The sequence below is a fragment of the Lissotriton helveticus genome, chromosome 7 (genome assembly GCF_964261635.1).
Source record: "Lissotriton helveticus chromosome 7, aLisHel1.1, whole genome shotgun sequence".
NCBI classification, from domain to species: Eukaryota; Metazoa; Chordata; class Amphibia; order Caudata; family Salamandridae; genus Lissotriton; species Lissotriton helveticus.
In genome coordinates, this window is record NC_136068.1 from 97,778,108 (window position 1) to 97,799,682 (window position 21,575).

A 21,575-nucleotide genomic window follows, 5' to 3' on the forward strand; every position below is an offset into this window, starting at 1 on the left:
GTTTTACCAATCACAATACCAAAGGCAACTAGGGACTGCAGGTGTTAAAAAACACAATGCTTTTGAGACAGAGGGCAAACCCCAAAAAGGTAATAGGTGACAAAGTGACTACAGAACAATGCTCCCTCACCATTCAACTCCTTTGGCGGAGACTGCAGGTTACCTTCCTCAATGCCAAAAAATAACCATGGGTAGCTAGATACTAAACATATTAACACATGGATATTGCACAGAACTGTATTGATCCAATTCACCAAACCTACAAAAAAGGACACCTGTGTGTTGTGCAACAAGTGCTTCAACTAATGGTCATGTGAGTATCAGGAAGAGTACTGCACCAATAATGGAACAAGGCAGTATACTCGGGTTACCTCTTAATTCTAAAACTGGATCAGACTTTTAGATTTGGGTCTTCTATTTCTAAAGAGATTCCTACCCTAGACCTTTACATTAGTTGATATTATCAATACCAGAAATGACTCCAGCATGGACAGTGTTGATTTTCTTGATTGCCACTCCCTCCTGTTTCATTTACCATCTGGTTTTCACTGTTCTTGTGAAGCAACAACACACTTGTTTTTTATAGCAGACTGTCTACCTGCCTACTAAGTCTTGTTTTTTTAAGATCTTATGACACCATGTCCACCTTGGTCTTAGCTGATTTTCGACTGAGGACACCTCTAAGTCTGCTCTGGTGTGATTCATTTCCTTTTTCTTTTTTTGAACCTCAGTCTAATAATTTTTTCTTCCTGTCTGCAGTGCTGTTCATGGAACTATGATCTCTTATTTTGTTTATATGCTGGCAGTGTGCACTGATATTTCACCCATCTGTTGATAGTCCTCTCCTGGATGTGCTACTACTACTTTCACTTGAAGACCTAAAAGGTTATGCTTTCCTGCTTTTTATTCCTATGCTATCCTTCTGCCCTGCTGTTGTTTAGCTAATATTATTCTTCCGTTTTCCTCTCCCTACACTCCTGGCGCCACCAGTCAAAAAACCCTTTTTTGTCAACTCTTTTGTCTCACTTGATGTTTCCAAACATATATTTGTAAAGTTCTACCTTTTCTTCCCTTTCAAGATAAGCTTGCAAGCTTAGTCTTACGTTTCTTACTGTAGTTCTTCTTTTTGTCAACCTGCATACTTCAAAATGTTTCTTCACATTTAATACACATCCTTTCCAACTCTTTTCTTTCCGCTGCTCACATTCCTTTGCTTTCTTTTCTTTTTGTGTTTACTTCCTCTGTATCTCTGTCTCCCCTTTTAAATGTTCATTATTTGGTGTGCTCTTTTGTTTTTATTCATCGCTCCTCACAAGCTATTTCTGGTCCCCACTTACCTTTTTGCCTCCTAACATTGTCGGTTCTTTTTACTTTATTATCTACACTCGGGAACACTTCCCTGACTGACTCTTGTATTTCCATTACTTGGCGTTTTTCTGAGTTAATCCGAAATCCTAGTTCTCATTTTCTTTATCTCATTATCTCCTTTTCTCACTCTTATTTCTTTATGCCCTAAATAAATGTATTCAGATTTGCAACCTTATGTAATGCTTTCTTGTAAATAATGTACAGAGTTTTGGCAGGACGCTGCATCCGTAAAATCAATTAGGGTAATTGCCTTATATAAATGCAAAGATTGTACCAGCACCTTCTGTCTGAACATTTACCTGCCCTTCACTGTCATCTAAAACAACCTGTACGATCACATTAGTGCTACTGGCCTTGCAAGCGCACGTTTGATTTCAGCAGGCACTTCCTGTTTACAGACAACATGTAGGACCTTCAGTATGCAGCTAAAATCCATAACTGGAAAATAATAAAAATCAGAACCTGGTTAAAAAGATGACCAGTTAACTGGCAGCATTCAATTAAAGCAGTTAAGCAGTTGAAGGGCAAGAAATTGGGTGTATTGACCGCTGTTTATAGCAAGTATGCTTCTGTGCTCTTCAAAGTTGAAGCCTTTATCTGTATGCTGCTGACTAGGAGGGTTTGTATGAAGACAAAGGAGGAGAAAATAGAAAAAGAATAGGGCTCAATACTCAACATGGGGAGTTATTGAGAACATTCATCCACTTAGTTCCTGAGAAGATTGCAAGGCAATTTCACACTCCGAGTATGTGGCTTTTACTACCTAAATAAATCTGCTTGACAATATGATTGCTTGTAAAGGCTTAATACAGAGCGATTCGGGCGAATAAAGCATTCCTTTGATCAAATGGGCATTTCCACAATTTCTTATACAAACCTTGTGCCACCACCTGCTCCATCTGCTACATAAATTCCATTGCTTGAAAGTGTTACTGATGACAACAAGTGGTGCTTTGACACAATTTACCATGCTCCCAGTCCCCCAAGGGCCAGAAAAGTACAGATATAGAAAAGCAGAACCACCTTACAGTAAGTCATGGCTGACAGTCACACAGCTTAGTTAATTATTTTTGTTTTATTTAATGTGATAGAAACCCAGTAATGCTTTTTGAACACTATATAATGATGGCATCATAAAATCAACACTCATGGCTAATTGTGATAGCAAAATGTAGAGGATGATGAGTGAATTTATGTTTATACTTGAAAAATCTTATGAAGAATTGTAAAGTTTACAGTATGAACTTATTCTGATTCATGTGCTGTGTGTTCTGCTATCTGGTGTTTTGGTCTCGAGGTGTATCGTTCAAGATTTTGCTTGCACGACTCACTGTCCAGTCAACTGTAAGCCCACAACAGCACAACACACAACTTTCATTTTAGATTTTGCTTTCTATTCCGTGAGTGTGGAGGCGTTTTCTCATATTGCATTGTACAAGATCAAATCAACATAGAATCAGACCAGGCACCCTGCAACTGAAAATTACATTTTGCCTGCAGACCAGCAAGAAGCTAAAGCAAGCAGAGGAATCACCCACGTTTCTGGCTTGCATTGAATTGATGTCTATTCTCTTCACATTAGGCATAGGGTTGTGCCATTATTCCATGCACATGAAATTGCTAAATTATAAGTAACCCATACACCTCACAAGTACATAATATAGTCAATGGTACACAGTAAGCATTCCCTTACTTTCACAGTAAATGTGTGAAAATTAATTTGATTATGTTAGTAAACCACATTTCTAGAGTCATTAAGGTTTTATCAATTAGAGGATTGTTTTTTCTTTAGAAACCCAAAACCTCAGTTTTAGAGTTGGGTTTCTGTCACTAAGGACGTTCAAAGTCCATTTAGAGTTGATGGCCTCATATTTAATTCTTGCATTGGAGTACTGGGAAATTCAATTGATGGTACTTTGCAAAGATTGTCTCTGCCGCAAACATTTGCAAAACATTCATGAAGTGCAAACCTTGAAGACAAAATGTGTGACAGTAATAAAGCTTTCTAATCCTTTCACATGGTTTTGAATGCACATAAACAAAACATTTCAAGCATATGTAAAATGAGCATAGTGCGAAAAAAATGTTATCTTGTGCAACTAGAAAACCCTTAGTAATGCTACATTTTCTTTTTTGCCATAAGCATTACCTGCTTGTTCTTTAAGACATGCACCATCCCTCTACATTACTTGATTAAACAAAGGACAACTTTCCACCTTTTCTTTCCTAATTCTCAGACAGTCTCTTAGTGGATCCTTCAGAATCAGTTTTAATTACGAGCAGAGCATCTTCTAAAAGAGTAAATCAGCTTTTCAGAGTTGCTACTACAGTTTAAAAGAATGCCGGGAATAGGAAATGTACCAGCATTTGTTTTAAAATATTTTCTTATGGGTTTGTACAGCATCTACAAGTACATTTACACAATGGTTAAGCTTTGCATCAAGGGGTTTGTAAAGGAAGGGTATTGATTAGGTCTGCAAATGTTTTTCCCCTCTTTCAGCAGTTCAGTATGTTGCTACATGACTGCTTTCTTTATTGTTGCACGTTCTGGCAGCTGTGGTTCATAGCCCTGGTGTCAGTGTCTTTGAGGTAATTTGGAAGATGCCTTGCCATCACATAGTTGCTATCCAACATAAACAGAAAGCTATTTTTGGATATCAAAATTCAGAACTTAGCAGTGAAACTTTTCAGGTTTTAAAATTTGAGCTCTACTCCTTTCAGTTTGGACAAGATTTTTCACAACTTTTTTAGAGGTGTCAATTGAAATTATGTCACCTACCAAACAAATTGTAGGGCCTACCTGAAACAAATGTCAGTGACAGACCTGCCATGGGTACCCTTCTGATGTTTGGGGCCAGAACATGACTCCAGGACCTGCAACAACTGCACCTAGACGAACCTGAAGGGCATACAGGACCAAGAAGTAGAATTCTGCATCCCCAAACTCCGAAGTCTTCATCTTGTTACTGGTCGAAGCCGAAAGGAAGGCCCTGTTTCGCAGTTGAAGCCTTGGAGTAAGTTGAAGAAAAGGCACAAGAAGCCCAAGCAGGAATCGTCCCCTTCCTCTCACTTTCAACATCCAGAGAGGGCGCGAGGGTGTCAACATGCCACGCTGTCTTACTGCTCTACTCCTGAAGAGCCGATTCTGAATCTGGCCCACACACAGCCCGTATTTCTGAGTCCATCTGCAATGACGCATCCTGTTGAGGCCTTTATGGATGCCAGTGCTGCACATTTAAATGAAGTATTAAAAAAAAAAAAGGATGGATAGAAATATTGAATTAATCTCAGCTACTGCTAATCACTTGGGCCGCATCCCAGTCCATTGTTCCACACCATGCACCTTAGTTTTGACCCAGCCAAATGCAAATCAACCTTGACCCTGCTCCATTGGGAACAGTCCAGCCCGAAGTGGCAGGCCAAATTCTACCTGATCCAGAACACACGCAACCCAAAACTGCGTTATCCCAAGTTAGAACTCATCACCCGGTTATAGTTTAGTTCCAGTGGCACAGTGTGCATGGGACCCATGTCTCTGCATACCCATCTCACTTATGGCGCCACACTCAAATGTGAAAAAACATTGATGGATGGAATGCTTGAATCAATCTCCGCCACTAGCAGTCACTTGGGTCCACTTCCCAGCCCATCAGTAATTTGCATACTTTGCCACCTCAGTTTGGATTTTTCTTCTTTTGTTTTTTTTTTTTACACCAAGCTGTGCATTTTTAGCACACTTTCAGTTCCCTCTGGTGTGTTTTTGTGCCCCAAGGATCTGCACAGGCCTCTAATTTGAGTTCCACTGGCAGGTTCTTTTGCACTAGCTTCACTACCAATTAGCTTCTGGCACCTCTCTCTACCCTGATTCCTTTGACATTGATGCTGGTGCAGGCGTCGAAGGAGCTTCCACAACCCATAGTGGTTTCCTAGGCTGAGCTGGACTCTCCTTGGCCATGTTCTAATCTCACTGGAGCACAACCAGCTGAAAACCCTTCTGACTCCAACACACTGCCTTTGCCACTTGATAGAGCTCATACACTTCACCAGATCTTATGTTCTGATTCAGACAATAATACGAACTATAATGATGGGGACAAATTTGCTCCACGTTATGATGAGGACAATTAGTACGAAGAACTAGAGGTTGACAGTTGTCTAGACACCTCCCCAGACGCTTGACTTGTCTCTCTCTCTCTCTCTCTCTCTCTCTCTCTCTCTCTGTACTTGCCACAGATGAGTCGCTGTTGTCATGCAGAGTGCCACATAAGCTGCTGCTCCCCACTATGGAAGTAAAGACCAACTTCTTAACTGAGGTTTTCCTGCCTGGCTAATCACCTTGCGAACCTCTACTACCATTCCCCTCTTGGGCACTTGGACAAAATCATGTTCTGGACCTCCAGTTTGTAAGCAGGTTGATTGTCGCCACAGATCCACATATCCACATCAGGCATTCCTGACTTCAGGTACAACACTCAATGCTGGAGAGTTTGGTGGTACAGGCCTCCAACAAGAAAGTCCACTCCAATGCCTTTCATACGATCCCTCCTGAATGCCTAATGAAATGCATGGAGGTTTTTAGCAAGCGCATATTTTCTTCTGCCAGCCTTGCCCTATGTTCTGTCCGTGCCAGTTGTCACATGGCTAACTACAGTCATGCATTGTGGGACATAGTAGGCCAGATCTTACCAGCAGTTTAAAACGACCTACAGATATCTTTAGCCCAAACCATTCAGGGATATGGAAGAATTTGTCATCTAATCGGGTCTGGACACAACAGATTGTTTGGGTCGGGCAGTTGGCACAAGTATGGTGTTTTGGCACAATGCTTGGTTGAGGTCTACAGGTTTATCAGGGGATGCCCAGACATCCTTGACGGATTGGCATTCAATGGCCGTCACCTCTTGAGTGAGAAAGCGGACATGGCCCTGGAACAATTCAAAGAAAGAGGTGCCAAAGCACATTCCTTGGGCAGGTATGCCCCCTATAGGCTATTTCTTCAATAGTTTTCCCCTTTCAGAAATACACCAAGGGCTTTTAATATTGCCAGTTCTAGACCCTGTTATCCGCACAACTATCTTCTCAGCCCTTTCGTGGCTAAGGCAGCAGCTCCCAGAGACCACATTCAGGGCTTCAGGGACAACATGCAGCTCAGACTCCCACCGCTCATTTAACCGCAACTCAAAAACCGCATCTGAAAGAGACTATTAGTTATAGGTCCCTTACCTTAGAATTACGCCCAGGCATCAGACTGGATCCGGAGAATTTTTCTTGAGCAGTCCCCCTGCGTGTCGGTAGGTGGCGTCTGTCGACTCCACGTTGATAGATGGCGTCTTGATCGCCGGAATGACGTCGCTGCATCTACTTAGACGCCGCCATTGCGCGCTAACGTGAGTTCTTTCTTTTACGGCGCCAGCCAGCCCAGATCCGGAAAGAGCGGTACCTTAGTCATTTTTTAACTAGGTTTTTACGACTTGTCAACATCTTTTTCGCGTCGTTTGTCTCTTGGTGCACATCGGCGGACTGGCTTCAAGCTTTGTGACTCTTGTCACAAGCTGATGTCTGTCACGGATCCGCACCTCTTGTGCCTTTGGTGCCTGGAGCACGACCACAACCCGAAGTCGTGCTCCAACTGTCAGGCCATGAACCCGAAGTCTTTGTGTGGGAGAGGTCCTAAAAGCTTCTGGAGGCCCAGCAGTCAGCTCCATGCCGCTGGAGGTCCCGGTCGAGGGGGATGTTGCGGGACCAGTCTGAGTGTCCCCACCTTCACTCCTCATCGAAGTCTTCGTCTTCAGGTAAGTCTAAGCACAAGAAGGTGGCGAGGAAGCACCATTGCTCCTTGCCTTCTCCCCGTCCGTCGGCCAACGCGGGACTCGGAAGGTTGTTGTCCTTCGGCTCTGCCCGCGGAGCCTGCTGGCATGGCTCTGAGCTTCCCTCCCTCCCTTCTTTAAAATGTGCATTGTGGTGAGATTACTTAAAGGTGTGCAGCACATGATTATACCAAAGGCCTTTGTGATACCACATTGGGACTTAAAATATTGTCTTACATTCCGCATGTGTACCCCTTTTGAGCCAATCCACAGTTATGCACTTTGTCTTTTAACCTTGAAAACTGTCTTCTTTAGTGCCACAACATTGGCTCGATTTGTGAGCAAGTTTCAGGCACTCTCAAATCAGCCTCCTTACACATCATTTTTCCATGAAAAACTGTTTTTGAGCATTTTAAAGTAGTAATACTTACTCAAGTTGAGCAGGCTAGCATCCTCCAGCTACAAAAAGAGGTATAAAAAATTCCATTTTGAATCCTATAGAAAACTGTTGACTGAGCTACAGAAAAACAGCTGAGTGCAATGAACACCAAAGTTGGCATTAAGTATAACTTTGTGTATATCCATTCAATATTTCTCGAGAAATTGGTATAGAAAAGTGTTTTTTGTAGGCCACAAATTGAGATGATCTGACAAGGGAAATTGTTCAGTGGTGGTCCACGAACTCTGGTTCATGGGCCTTTTGCAGGCCCAAATTAAATAAATAAATAAATAAATATAGGAATATGATGAGGCAAGATAGTTTTGTCTGTAGTCCGTTTCAGGTCCATGAGCGCAAAGCTGGATTCACACACTTGGAGCACTTGAATTGGTTGGCTACAATTTGGAAGAAGAAAAAAATTTTTGTCAGATTTCAGGATGCTGGGACTGTCTCCGTGTCCTGTAAAAGAAAATAAAGGAGCCAGAAGAGGACACTGGAGGGACACATTTGGTGACCCCTCCAGTGTTGGATTTAAAATGAAATGATAATTTTGCCATGCAAATTGGGATCAAGCCCTGCAGCAACATTGAGGCTGCCATATGATGCAGTTTACTTTCTTGGATTGAGAAATTGTTTTGTTTAAATGTATTTATTTCTTCTTCAACAGTGGTCCTGAGAATTGCCCCAAACTTTGCCAAATGCAGGACTCTGTACGGCATATAACATAGGGAGATTTTATCATGGGACCTTCTTTGTACATAGTTTGGTTTAGATGAGCTGCAGATATTCTTGTCACCTGGTGTCTTCTTTTGAATGTTTTTAAAACTACTGTGCATCACTGTTATAGATCAGAGCACCCTTATGGATCATTTAATACAGGTACTTTAATCTCTTCTGTCAACAGCAAAAAGAAGCTATTCATGATCTACGGGAAGTGGACAGAATGCTTGTGGTGTGTTGATCCTGCCACATATGAGACGTACAAGAAGAGTGACAAGAAATATGGAGAACAGAAGAGGACTAAGCAGGTAGAGTGTGAGGTTTCTGGGTTTTGGAGGGAATAGGCAGCAACCAATTAGAAAATAGATGACAATATTGAAAATTCCGGTAGCACATTATTTGTTGGCAGGAGATAAAAGGCAGATACTAGTCCGGTATATCTTCAGCTGTGTTCCCTCATTAAATCTGAATGAAAAGAAACTGCATAATCATGCACTTGGTGTGCATAGGCTGTTCCTCTTAGTCTTCAAAGAGCCCTGTCCTCTGAGCACATATTTCACCAATTCTTGTCATAGTAATTGGCCAATCCTTCTGTTGTGTAGATTGTTAATGGCCTCCTCAGTTTACAAGCTAGCTCCATTTCTTAATAGTGCTGTAGTAGACATACTGGGACATAAGACTAAAGCCCCATGTAATTGTCATGTCCAGTAAACTATAACTTTTGATGGTCAGCAGCTTGTTCAAGATGGTGACCCTGCTGTAGCTGTTTTGATCATGTCATTGATTTCCTTTGATTATATATTTACAGAATTTCTCTACCTAGGTATTCAATTCCAGAAGACGTTACAGTAGATACAATTTTCATTTTTTCTAAATGATCTGATAGAGAAAATTTGCCAATAAAATGCATATGGTTTCTTTTTCTAAAGTTATCCAATAAATATATTGTGCACAAAGTCTTCACTCTTAGCATGTGAGAAATTTGACACTGCTGCTTTAGGGAAATGAAGTTCTTCACATCTAGGAATGAAGGGCTGGGCAGTTAGTTTTCACCCACTGTGAGGCATGAATCCATGAACGCAGCCTGGCATTTTCATTTAACCAAAACCACTTTGATGTGGCTTTTTGGTTTCAATCATTATTTCAATATGTCTGTTATAAAATTCACTCTTTGTTTTTTTTTGGGGGGGGGGGGGGATAATTTTTAATATTCTTCTGCTTCTCCTTCCCAGCCCCCAAACCCCACCAAAGCGAGAGTCTTTCCTCTGCTATCTAGGTTGCCCTCTACAGATTTTAGAGATTAACTACACTTTACAGTGAGTTACTTATACACACTTTTACACAGACCTCAGAGAAAAAAGTTATCAAAGAGGTGCGATAGTGGACTATGGACTACCCTTGTTAAACAATACCTGTACGTTTTGTCTTAGTACTTCCAGTACTACTGTAGCATTTCTGTAGCACTTTCCTATTTCTTATCACAACAGTTGTAGTCAAAGTACTTGCAGTTTTATTCTGAGCTTTACTTCTGACAAAAGAAGTATTGTAGTCGGACATGGGACAGCTTTGTTGGCACAGATCTCCATAATAAAAGTCAAAGTAATCATTGTAGTATTTTCAGTAGCAAGACTGCTAGAAGTAGTGCTTGATCAGTATAGAACCTGTACTAGTGGTACCATTGCTAGTAATATTAATAGTTATATAAGCAGGACCAGTCGTATTTATCAATACTACTATTTGGTGTACCTAATCTAACAGTAGTAATATTACTAATATTTAGTTACAGTATATATGGTGGTGGAGGTATTGACTGAGGATTTCTTTTAAGGAGAGAAAAGTACCCCGTTGTTCCTTTTACTGTGTGAAATACTGATTTTATTTCAATGTTTCATTTTAGTATGTTCACATAATGGGCCTACTATTGTCTGAAAACCTGTAAGTGATGCTGAAATTGTCTTGATGCTTTTGGGAGCAGATTAATTTGAACTCAGTGAAATGAGATAAACCCTCTTCTTTGTTATAAGGAAATCCTAAAGGACTAACTCACATCCCAAACATTTTTTTTTTCAATTCAGCTAGTGGTATTTGACTAGGTGTTGGCGCCACAAGGGAATGTTCACCTTTCTAGAATTTCTTGATGAGTCTTTTATGATAGGTTACGGTGCTACAAGGAGAAGAGAACCACTTCCCTCTTCTAGTTCGGCAAAAGCCACAAAATTGCTAAATACTCCTTAGCACCCGTTTTCTGTTAAAGTTTCTGCAGTTTACAAGTGTTTCCACCATATATCATTCATACAATCACAAGAAATTGCAAATCCTCTTAATCAGGGTTGTGGTTGGTGTTTATTTCTGGAGACGTCACAGCCGACACGTGTTTCGTCGTTAAGGGAATGTAACCCACGACTTTCTCTAGGCTATTCTCCGAGATGTTTTTCTTTGTTATCTGAGGTGATATTTCCAACCCTCAAAGGGGTTCTGTACGGGGACTTAATTCGTGTTGCACTGCAACATCGAAACGGCAGCGGGGACGGAACTTCTAACTCGAAGTATCCAGCGCGAAGCTGTTTGAGCAAATAACCGAAACTCCGGTTACAAGACTAAAGAACGTGCACTCCACGAATTAAGTCCCCGAACAAAACCCCTTTGAGGGTTGGAAATATCACCTCAGATAACAAAGAAAAACATCTCGGAGAATAGCCTAGAGAAAGTCGTGGGTTACATTCCCTTAACGACGAAACACGTGTCGGCTGTGACGTCTCCAGAAATAAACAACACCAATCACATCCCAAACATGAAGTGAAACAGTTTCTCCTAGAAAGCGAGTTCGGAATTCCTGTTCAATCTCTTATACTCTCGAAGCTGGATGTTGGCAATGCCCTGGTCCATTGCCTGGCAGACTCCCCACTGGCACCCCTTAGGTGCATCCTACACGCTGCAGCACTTTTCATTTGATGCCTAATGAAATATGATCACACCGCCAGCATTCTGATGGAACTTTATTGGCTCCTCTTGCCGGCTTGCACCATCTTGAAAGCCAGAAGTATAATTTATTAAGCCATCACATCCAGCACCCCTTCTTCCGTTGCAGACAAGCTCACATCCGCAGCCAGGACACCTTTAGACTGCACACTAAGAAGTCTAAAAAAGAAAACGCAAGGAAGCAGGACTTTTTCATGTATACACCCATGGTCTACAAGCATGACACTCAAAGTATGGCTCTGGACCACATGCAGCCCTCCTGACCTTTGCATATGGCCCCCCCTAGACAACAGCATCTCGGGGCTGCTGTTACTCAGCACTAATATTTATAAAATATGTTAAATAAACAGGCAAGCATTTATTTAACCCCTTCGCTGCTCATGACGAGCTCAGCTCTTCATGCAGTACACTGATCGTGTGCTCATGACGAGCTGAGCTCGTCATGAACATCAGCTCGTCATGAACAATGGTAAATATGCATCTGCAGCACAGGAGGGGAAAATCCATAGCAGCCAAGGTGTTAAAGGTTAATTGAATTTACCAAAATGAGCTGACTAGGGTGTTCTGCACCACTTAACTTAAGGAACACCTTCATTTCTAAAGACCTCTTGCAGCAAAAGTGTTAAAATATGTTAAAGTCTCTTCAAAACTCAAAAGTGTATTTCATTAACATGCAGAACTGTTTCACCTTAGTACATCACATTACATCAGTTGATGGTGAAGTATTTATGTTTAAGTGATATTTTTCAATCATGAATTTAAGAACATTCAATCTCCCTTCCACACTGACAACAATGCCAATAGTGAACTAAGTGGCAAGTTCGTTATGTGCACTCTTTGGGTGGCCTGGGATCCTATTATACATGAACAACATTATAGTTTATAAAAATCAAACGCAATATAAGATTTCATGCAGGGCACACCCTGAAGTCATGTATTTCGAAGTCCTGTTATATTTGAGAATAAAGAAAAAGGAGGGAAAGTGAAATAAAATGATTGCCTTGGATCACACAATTTGGTAAAGTGGTGACCCAGGATCAATCTTGGGTTTTCTGGTTTCACATTGTGGAGTTCAACCACTAGATGTATATGCTTCGCTTCCCCTACACACCTACTGCTGAGGGCCTTGGCGGGAGGAATGCTCCCAAACTATATTCCATCAGGACAGAGTGTAATAAAGAAGAAATCGTTTTATTATATTTTAACTAATGGTGGCAAACTTAAATTTCAGAGTTCACCACATCACATTCTACTCTGTTGTGAATTGAAGGCACATCTGGACTTATGAAAACATCAGACTCGCTCCACAGTTGGTGTTTTATAATGATAGATTTATTATATACTATCAGCATGATGTACATTATCATTATAATCTCAGAAGCCATGATATAGAAAAAGATGGATAATAGAAAAACCAAAAGCCTTTTCTCCCACACATCCCTATTATGTTCAATAATTTACCTAAGCTCTACCTAATGTCTATATTATCAGCCTCATCATTATGATGTCTGTTGAATGATTAGTATTTTCCCTTTTTAACGTATGCCAGCCCGTGCACTATCCCTGCATACCTTTACAAAGCTCTCAGGCCTCAGTCAGATAACGGTTCTCCAGCATTTCCATCACGTACCAGTCTTTTTTCCTGCTCCTCCTAAATTCTTAGGTTTTGAATCCTTTCTTCCCACTGATTCTCCATAGCAACAGGAGGAGAGGTTGCTGTGCAGTCTCTTCTATCTGCATCACTGTGACAAAAGTACCTGAGAGCCATTTGAAAAGGCAAGAAGCTATAACAAAACATGCTTCCTTCCACCTTAGATCAGCACCAACCATGTAACCTTGTAATGTTGCTTGCCACCTGTAGCTCTGTGGACAACAGAATGGAAGCTCCCGAACTAGTATAAATCTTTATAATAAAATAATATGGTGATCTTGCACACTCAGTCATTACCACTATTCATTTCATTTTTCTAGGCCCTCAGACTTTCACATGCTTACTGTAAAGAATTAGAACTCTCATTTTCGTCATACAGTTAGCCCTGATTTGTATATAAATGTACGTCATCAGAAAAATCCTGCCACATACGTCATCCAAGCATCGAAATATCTATTTCAGGACCAACTTAAATTGTTGAAAACATAGTTTGAACAAGATTGTATTCCCGTTATTGTTTTTAGTTTGGGATAAGGGAGCAAAACACATCTATGGACACATGTTAAAGTTCACTGACAAGTAGTTCAAAAAAGCAAACATTATACTTCCATTAGACTACATTTTGTGAGATTTATTACAGGAGGACTAAATATAGTGCATTAACTTGAAAGACAAATACTCCCATTTAAAAACTCTTAAGAAAACAAGGATGTTGTGTTGCTTCAAAGTCAACAGACACTAACAGTACAGAGTCTAGCCCTTGGTTATAAACTTTGCCTTGCATGTTTCTTTGCAATTTATTTGGCAGATTAAAAAGTGGTAGTGGTATTTTTTGAGCTATCTGAACATTTTGGTCTACCCATATCTAGAGAGCTTCCTGCTGATCAATGTACACTTTATACAGAAAGAATCATAAATACTACATGATATGGGTTTCTACATCAACCTTGAATAAACTACTCAATTTCAGGTTAAACAGTACTTGTGGGCTGCTTCTGTGTAACAAACAATTTTATGCTTCAGAAAATATTTCATCCGAGACTCACACAGATTGCTGTTCAGCACCAGAAAGCAGCAGATTGAAGGATATGATGGTTATTGAACCAGCTCTCCAGTTCTTGTTCAGAGGGCCAATGTTGATGATCGGCTATTAAGAGCGGTTCTTGTCTCCTTCCTTCCCCTAGTCAATTGCGATGGGCCAATCATTGTAAAGTTGTGTCTTTCACTTGGAGCAATTGACTAGGCACGAAAAATGTGTGTCTAGGAATTAGTCAAAGCATACAAATATACTGGAGCTGGGATTGGACCATCTAGCTAGCATATCCTTACTGCACTAGATAACTAAGGTATCCATCTTAAATCAAGCAGAAAATACTACAGGAACATACAACCTGAACAAACAAAAACGGAATAAAATGGGGGCACTATGAAAGGAAGTGCAGAGTATTTAGCATTAACTTATGTTGTGAAATCTCCAGATCAAAACACTGTGGCAGACCAATTAAATAATCATCACAAGAGTGGGAGTTGACAAGCTGTCAACCTTTGTGCTTCGAAAAGTGCTACATGTAGAGACTTTACATCGAGATTCCCAGACCCCAACTTTAAAGGGAATACTCTTCTCATAGGCAGGCAGAAGGTCCTACCCAAGGTGATAGTGTGAAAGATAAATTAAAGAAAGACAGTCCTCTTTGCTCCGAGTTTGGATTATTCTAATGTAATCTTTTCTTGTATTCGTGTAGCTTGCAACTGCCAAAAGTGTGGCTTGATAGCACTGTCCAGAACGGTCAGTCAGACCTGCTTTTTTGTCGACATGTTTGATTGTAATTTGTCCTGTGTGGGAAAAATTTGGTTTGGTATATGCTGCCTAGACAACAGGGTTGGGTTGTGTTTTCGCGGCTTTGATGTTTCTGGTATGCATACCACTAGTTACAGAGGTATGTGGGGGAACCAGTTATGCTTCAGGCAGTGTTCATTCTACATCCCATAGTATGGGTCTTTTGGGCACCATCCAGGATAGGTGAAGCCACAACCCAGGAAAATCAATAGACATTTTACAGTATGGGTTTATAGAGTCCACCCATGAATAGCTGTAGTTTAACCCACAGAACTGGATGTTAAGACTGCTTGCCTGAAGCAACTTTGATGTCTATGCGTAATCCTGTAAAAAGAATGTAATTATGATTCGGAAGATCAGAAAGAATGGTAATGACATCGACAGAGGTCCCCCTCCAGAAATACCACTCTAAAGTATAAAAAGGTCAGAATCATGCTGCCTGACTGCTGAAACTTGATCTGTCATAACACATCACACAGATATGAACAGAAGTTCCCTCCACTGTCTACCAATAAGAGCGATCTCAATCAATGTCTGTACCTCTTCTGGCTTCACAGATCCATTCACCTTATCTAGCCAAGATGTTTGCTTTCACCATCCAGAAGTAACAGGTTAGCTAATGTTAACATACTCTTCATAATCAACAAGCTACAAGAAATGCGGCAGAAGATTGCTCCTCATACAAGGCTTCTCCCTGTGGAACGTTCTTGTACCATTTCTGAGACTTGAAAATAACTTGCTCAAAGTGAGGACACCCACAGAGGAAGATCCATAGACAGACTATCCCAGAAAAAGAGATAAAGTTCTTGTTTGGCATAGAGATCAACAACGTTGAGGACGGTGGCATTCTGATTTGCGATTGAGTACTTTATTGCTGTTGAGACAACAAATGATATCTAGGTCATCTCAGCAGTTGATGTGGAGACCACTATCAATGTCTACCCCCTAGTGCACCATGCCCTCGAAACCACCGACAAAATCGATACCACCTTCATCTAGGATGACGCCAAGAGCTTGACCACAACCTCCTAGTCTTTCGCCCTCAAATCTTGGTGTTTTATGGAACAACTCAGCACTCGAAGTGCACCATCTCAGTGGTGATACCCCAGCATAGCAAGACGGTCCTCTTAAGGGATAGCAAGGGGAGGAGGGGCCTAGGGCATCCAAGCAGATAACTTATTGTCAGGCCCCTCCCTACACTTGGCACTAGTAGGGAGCAGAATCAGAGGCTTTCTTGATGAGCGAAAAACAATCATCTCCGACAAGTGGACTCTAAAAGTCACCCAGCTTGGCTATTGCATAGAACTGTTAAGCTCCCCACAAAAGATCCAAAAGCAAGTTATGGCAACAAGGAAGTGGGGCTACAGCTGCCGCAAGAGGTCAAGGACCTACTAGATAAAAGAAAGAGGTGCTTCAGAGCATCTTTCAAGAATGGTGCAAATGCTCAATTAGGAGAGGAATCTATGAGAATATTTTTGGATACAGATTGCTGTTTTCTTTCCAGTTCACAACTATCAGTTTGGTTGGCTTTCTACTCTATCTATTTAGTACTTAGGACTCTTAACGTGAAAGAGCAGAACAAATGACTTGCCTGTATTTACAGTTCTCTTCCATTGGAATCCTCCTCAAAGTCATAAGCAACTCTCCCACCTCCTCAGACGAGAGAGCGCAGGGTTTCTTCCATACACCCAAGATCCTCCTCATCCTTTAATGAACTCACTTAACGGTCACCTGCGAGGCATGATAGAGATGTAGAGGAAGGGTGAGGCCGCTAGGGTGCAGTTCCAGTTTTAGTTTTCATTTATAGTGCAGCCTATCTGCCAACATTGCTCTTCATTCAGTTTCTTTTTCCTTTTACACAAGGATTGTGAAAGATGTTTTCTAGTTACTTTTGTTAATGTAGTGACTATTAATTTAATTGAATGCCTTTTTAAAATGAAAAATAAAGGAAATTTGTTAATTTGTCGCCTTTAATAGGCTACAAAGACAATTGCTTTTTTCTATATAAGCGTCCTTTCGTACATAAGACTTGTGCATGTGTACATATGTATATTTATATATAGTTTTAGGAAGGTGCTTCAGGTTTCCACACATGGGCGGAACAATTCAGTGCTAACGACGTGGGTGAGGAAGAGAACTAGAATTACGGGCAACTTTTCCTTATATGTTAAGGATGATACTTATATACACTATTTCCTGCTTTGTTTTTACCTTTTCGAGGTAATTAGGTTGGGCTTTTCAGCCAAATTTATTTTTAACAAATTTGAATTCCAATTGCATCTATTAAAAATAAAGGTCTTACCATCTTTTTCAAAACTGAGCAATTTGTCTAGTAAAATGTCTCAAGATTCTGCTTTGAAAAATGTTCTAATATTTGTGAATTCCAAAAACACACCCATGATGGAGAGAAGGCATCAATTAGTGGCCATCATCTCCTGAAGAAAACTTAAGATGTCTAAGGATTTTAATTATTATTCAAGACTTAAGTCATAATACCCTCACTATTCCCCCTGCCTTCCCCACTGTTCCCCAATTTGCTTGTTAAAAAAAAAAAATTGTCATCGTCCCAGTTATCTTTATGGTTTGGCCCCTTTGCTTTGTGCCTCTGTGTGATTACTGATTTTCTTTCCAAAGAGTATTTTTAAGAGCCTCTACACTTTGTTAAATATACCTGTAAACTTCTCATTTGTTTGCTGGAGATTTCTGTTTGCTGTAACTGTTGTGGGTCCATACCACTCAGTCAAACTGACCTCTCCAATTTAAACAGTGATGATCTCTGCACCAGTCTACACAGACCTTGTTCTTTGAACTTGACTCAATTATTGGGGGGGAAAGAGGAAGTGCCTAAAAGAGGTGTGTAGAATACTTCTAATCCTAGAACATTCACAACAGACGCACCAAATTGTATTCATTGATGCTTCATTTCAGGTCACTTCAGTTCTATGGAAGAGAAGGACTGTCAGGTGCACAAAAGAGGAAAAGGTATTTGAGAGGCACAGTGGAGACTGAGAATAGGATGCATGATGACCACAGACTGGTGTAGCAAATCAATGTGAAGAAAGAAATGAAGGATTATTTGGAATATATAAAGTGGTGAAGGAGTACTATAAGCACATTGGGACTGTGGGATGTCACAGGCACTATGATATAAAGTGATAAATGATCAGCACACATGTTGAAGCATTTAAAAGTTATAGTATGCAACAATATCATGAACACAAAAGGGTGAAGGGTTGTGATAACCAACAGGATGATGGGCATTAAACAGGACTGGAATAATTATGGTGCCGAAAGCAAATGTGATGATAAAAGCTCTAAGGTAGTATGAGGAGCGCATTTGGGTGAATGAGTGTGATGAGCACTCTAACATTAATTATCCTGGGTTAATGATAGACGGGTGAACGTAATGAGTGGCGTGATTGCTGACGAGGGATATAAAATATGTATTTGGCTGAATGAAATTGTAAAGGGCTTTAAAAAGGGTAAAGGAGGTATTCACATGTTCTTGACCCATACATGCACCACTCCTAAAAAAGCATATTGTCTTCACTACCATCTCGAAGTCTCCTGAAGAGTATAGAGTACGGATGTAAAATAGTGATCATTTAAAACCAAGGGTCCTTCTTGCTGCTTTTATTGCAATTAAATATATTGATTAGGAATTTCACAGTGTGCCTTTAAATCGCTGTCCACTGTTGGAAGATGTCACCCCCTAGTCTGCGTACCATAATTCAGAAGTACATTTTACAGCTTCCATTTTCTACTTTATACCTTATAGCCATTTATATACAAGATTCATGTATTTACACAGCATGTATGTATAAGAAGGCTGATGCATTACAACGATTACAATTTAACAGTATTAATAAAGTGTTAAACACCAATTACATCCCTACTCTAGCCTTTCTGTTAGAGTTGGTCTTCGTGAGATTGCGATCTTGTCTTTGTCTAGGTAATCTGTCTATGCCTTAGTCGTAGTGACTGCCATTCTTCTTCCTCATCTGTGTAAAGACCTTTGGGGTTTCCCTTCTATGAGATCTCCCGGTTGTTTGTCTAAGGTTCTTTAATGCCTTGATTTCCCTCTCAATGGCATCTGTTGCAAAGAACCTGGGTTGTTGATAATTTGCATATGATAGAAGAATATCCCCTTGTATACTGTTGTGAAAAAAGTGAATATCATTTTCTTTTGTTAGAATGATGATGTTGTGAAATCTGAAAATGATGAAGCTGATGATATGCCTGAAATCCAGGAGACTGTACACGTCATTCCCGGCAGCAAGCTCCTATGGCGGATACCAATGAGACCTCCAAACTCCTCTCAGGTACAGCAAAAAATAAATATTTTAAAAATGTTTCGAAAGGATTCCCATGTCAGCATATCTTTGCATTTCTACTGCTGAGTGCTTCTCACTAAAATCCTTAAAATAGACTTTATGGCAAAATATTGAAAAGATTCTGTGTTATTTGAACAGGTCTACTGACTTCATGCCAATATTCATGTGGAAACACATCCATGATTAAAAACACAATTTAATGGTTGACTGCAGGCACCTGATATTGTCAGCTTTACGTTAGTAGTGCTAAACTTTATATGTGTTTCACAGCACAGTTTTAGTTCATAGCTTATAAAAGAACAGCTTTTATTTGTGCTACAATTGCTTATTTTAAAACGAGCATCCCTTTCACAGATGCTTGTTCAGTACCTACCAAAGAAAAGTTACTGTTACACGTGTAATCTCTACGCAAAAATAAAATAAAAAGTTGAGTGTTTGGTAAGTTCAGAAATACTGTATTATAAAAAGAGTGCAGGTTAGGAGGAGACGTGTATGTATATCATTTAAGGGCCAAGCTGAAAAATAGATACAGTGAAACTGCATTTAAATAACCAAAAATACATCAATAGGGCAAATCTGATTTCAGATCAATATTGTAGACAAATGTTGATTCTCAGAGTTACACTGTATAGAGAATCATGATTTTATTAAAGACAAGGAGACTAGCATTAAGCATAACCTTTTATTTACTACTTATGATGCAGTACTTAAAAGCTTCATGCAGAATAGTAGGAAGTCACACAACTCTAGAACATTAAACATAACCTAGTCTCTTAACATTCCAAACTCATCCTCTTTTGTTTCTCTTCCCTCCTCTGTGAAAAAATCCTCCAAATTTCTTATCCACGAGTCATTAATTTATTATTGTTGATCTGCAATAAAAAACACAATTAATATTCATTCAAATCAAAATTATTTTCCTAAATCAAAATTTTTAATCTTAAAAACGTAAACTATAAAATGATTCCTTTTTTTTGATATTCCAAATTTCCCTTACACCACCCACAAGGGGAGGTGGGAGGGATAATGCTAGTCTCCTTGTCTTTAATAAAATCACGATTCTCTATACAGTGTACCTCTGAGAATTGACATATCTGAAAGAAACAGACCATGAGGTCGCTCACTCCTCCGTCGGGTTCCGCGGCGCCTTCGGGCCAAGCAGCCCCAGCATGCCGGGTACTTCGGCCCCGGCGCCGCAGGGCCCCGCTGGATACGGTTCCGGATCTGGGTTGTCGCCGGTCGACCTTACGACCTCGCCGGCCCCTAGGGTGTCGCCTCCGGCGCCATCCACGGACGATGTCCCCCCCCCCCCCCCGGTCCCTCCCTCGACGCCGCATTAGACGCTGATGGGAGATTTCTTCTTCTATGAACCGGCACCATCTTTTGACCCTGAGTACCAGGAGATGGGTGGCTAGGCGGATTGGGAGGGGTCTGAGGACCCTCTGGCACGTGAGTGCCAGTCTTATCAGGATTGGTCAGGTGAGCTAGGGCATGCCAGTGATTTGGACACTTCGCCAGACACTGGTTTGTCTTCCCTCCTACCGTGGCTACGGAGGAGGGGGCTGCCTATAGTGTGGTGTTGACGCAGGCGGCCAAGGCCTTATCCCTTGAACTCCCCTTCGCGGCCGTGAGGACTAACCTCCTCACTGAGGTCCTTAAACCGCAAGCAAGCTCTTCGGAGCCTCTGTTGCCGTTTAATGAGGCCTTGTCTGAGGTTCTTCTGGGCACCTGGTCCAGGCCCGCTACAGGTTCCCCTGTAGATAGGAACGTGGCCAGACGCCACTGCCCGGCTCTGGGCGACCCTTGCTTCCTGTCTACCCACCCCACTCCCGAGAGCCTGGTCATACAGGCCTCTAACTTCCAGGCCGCATTCCCGACGGCTTCCCCCGATCGGGAATCCAAGAGGTACGAACAGTATGGCAAAAAGATGTTCTCCTCCCTGAGTATGGGGTTGCGGTCTGTTAACACCGCGTGCCTCTTGGGCCGTTATACCCACTCTCTGTGGGACACTGTCGCGGACGTGCTGCCACAATGTCCGGAGGAGGCCCGGACTAAACTCGCCCAAGCCCTTGCCGAGGGTCGAGATGTGGCACGGTACTCCATCGGATGTGGGCTGGATACAACGAACTCGCAGGGTAGAGCGATGGCAACAACTGTGGCGATTCGTCGCAACGCCTGGCTGAGGTCCGCCAACTTTTTGGCTGATGTCCAAAACACCCTTATGGACATGCCGTTTTATGGCCGTCGCCTCTTTGGCAACAAGGCAGACAGTGCGCTTGAGCGCTTTAAGGACCCTAGGGCTACGGCCAAGTCCTTGGGCCTGGTGGGCCCGCGCCAGCAATCTGCTGCCTTTCGCCCCTTTCGTGGCCAAGGAAGGGGCGCCCCCACACCTCCTGCCAGCCACGGGCCGCAGACTAACATCCAGCGCAGTTGCGGACGT

General features: G+C 41.4%; 1 protein-coding gene across 6 annotated transcripts in view; it reads left to right on the top strand.

The window, feature by feature from the left end:
* Positions 1-21,575, top strand: part of OSBPL2 (oxysterol binding protein like 2) — a 341,693-nt gene that overhangs the window by 277,799 nt on the left and 42,319 nt on the right. For 5 of the 6 annotated variants that reach the window (XM_078651596.1, XM_078651593.1, XM_078651597.1 and 2 more), the window contains 3 exons: positions 8,519-8,642; positions 17,730-17,783; positions 18,995-19,123. In XM_078651596.1, coding sequence (XP_078507722.1) covers positions 8,519-8,642; positions 17,730-17,783; positions 18,995-19,123 — 307 coding nt within the window. The remainder of the gene's footprint in view (positions 1-8,518; positions 8,643-17,729; positions 17,784-18,994; positions 19,124-21,575) is intronic. The other variant, XM_078651598.1, reaches the window with a different exon arrangement.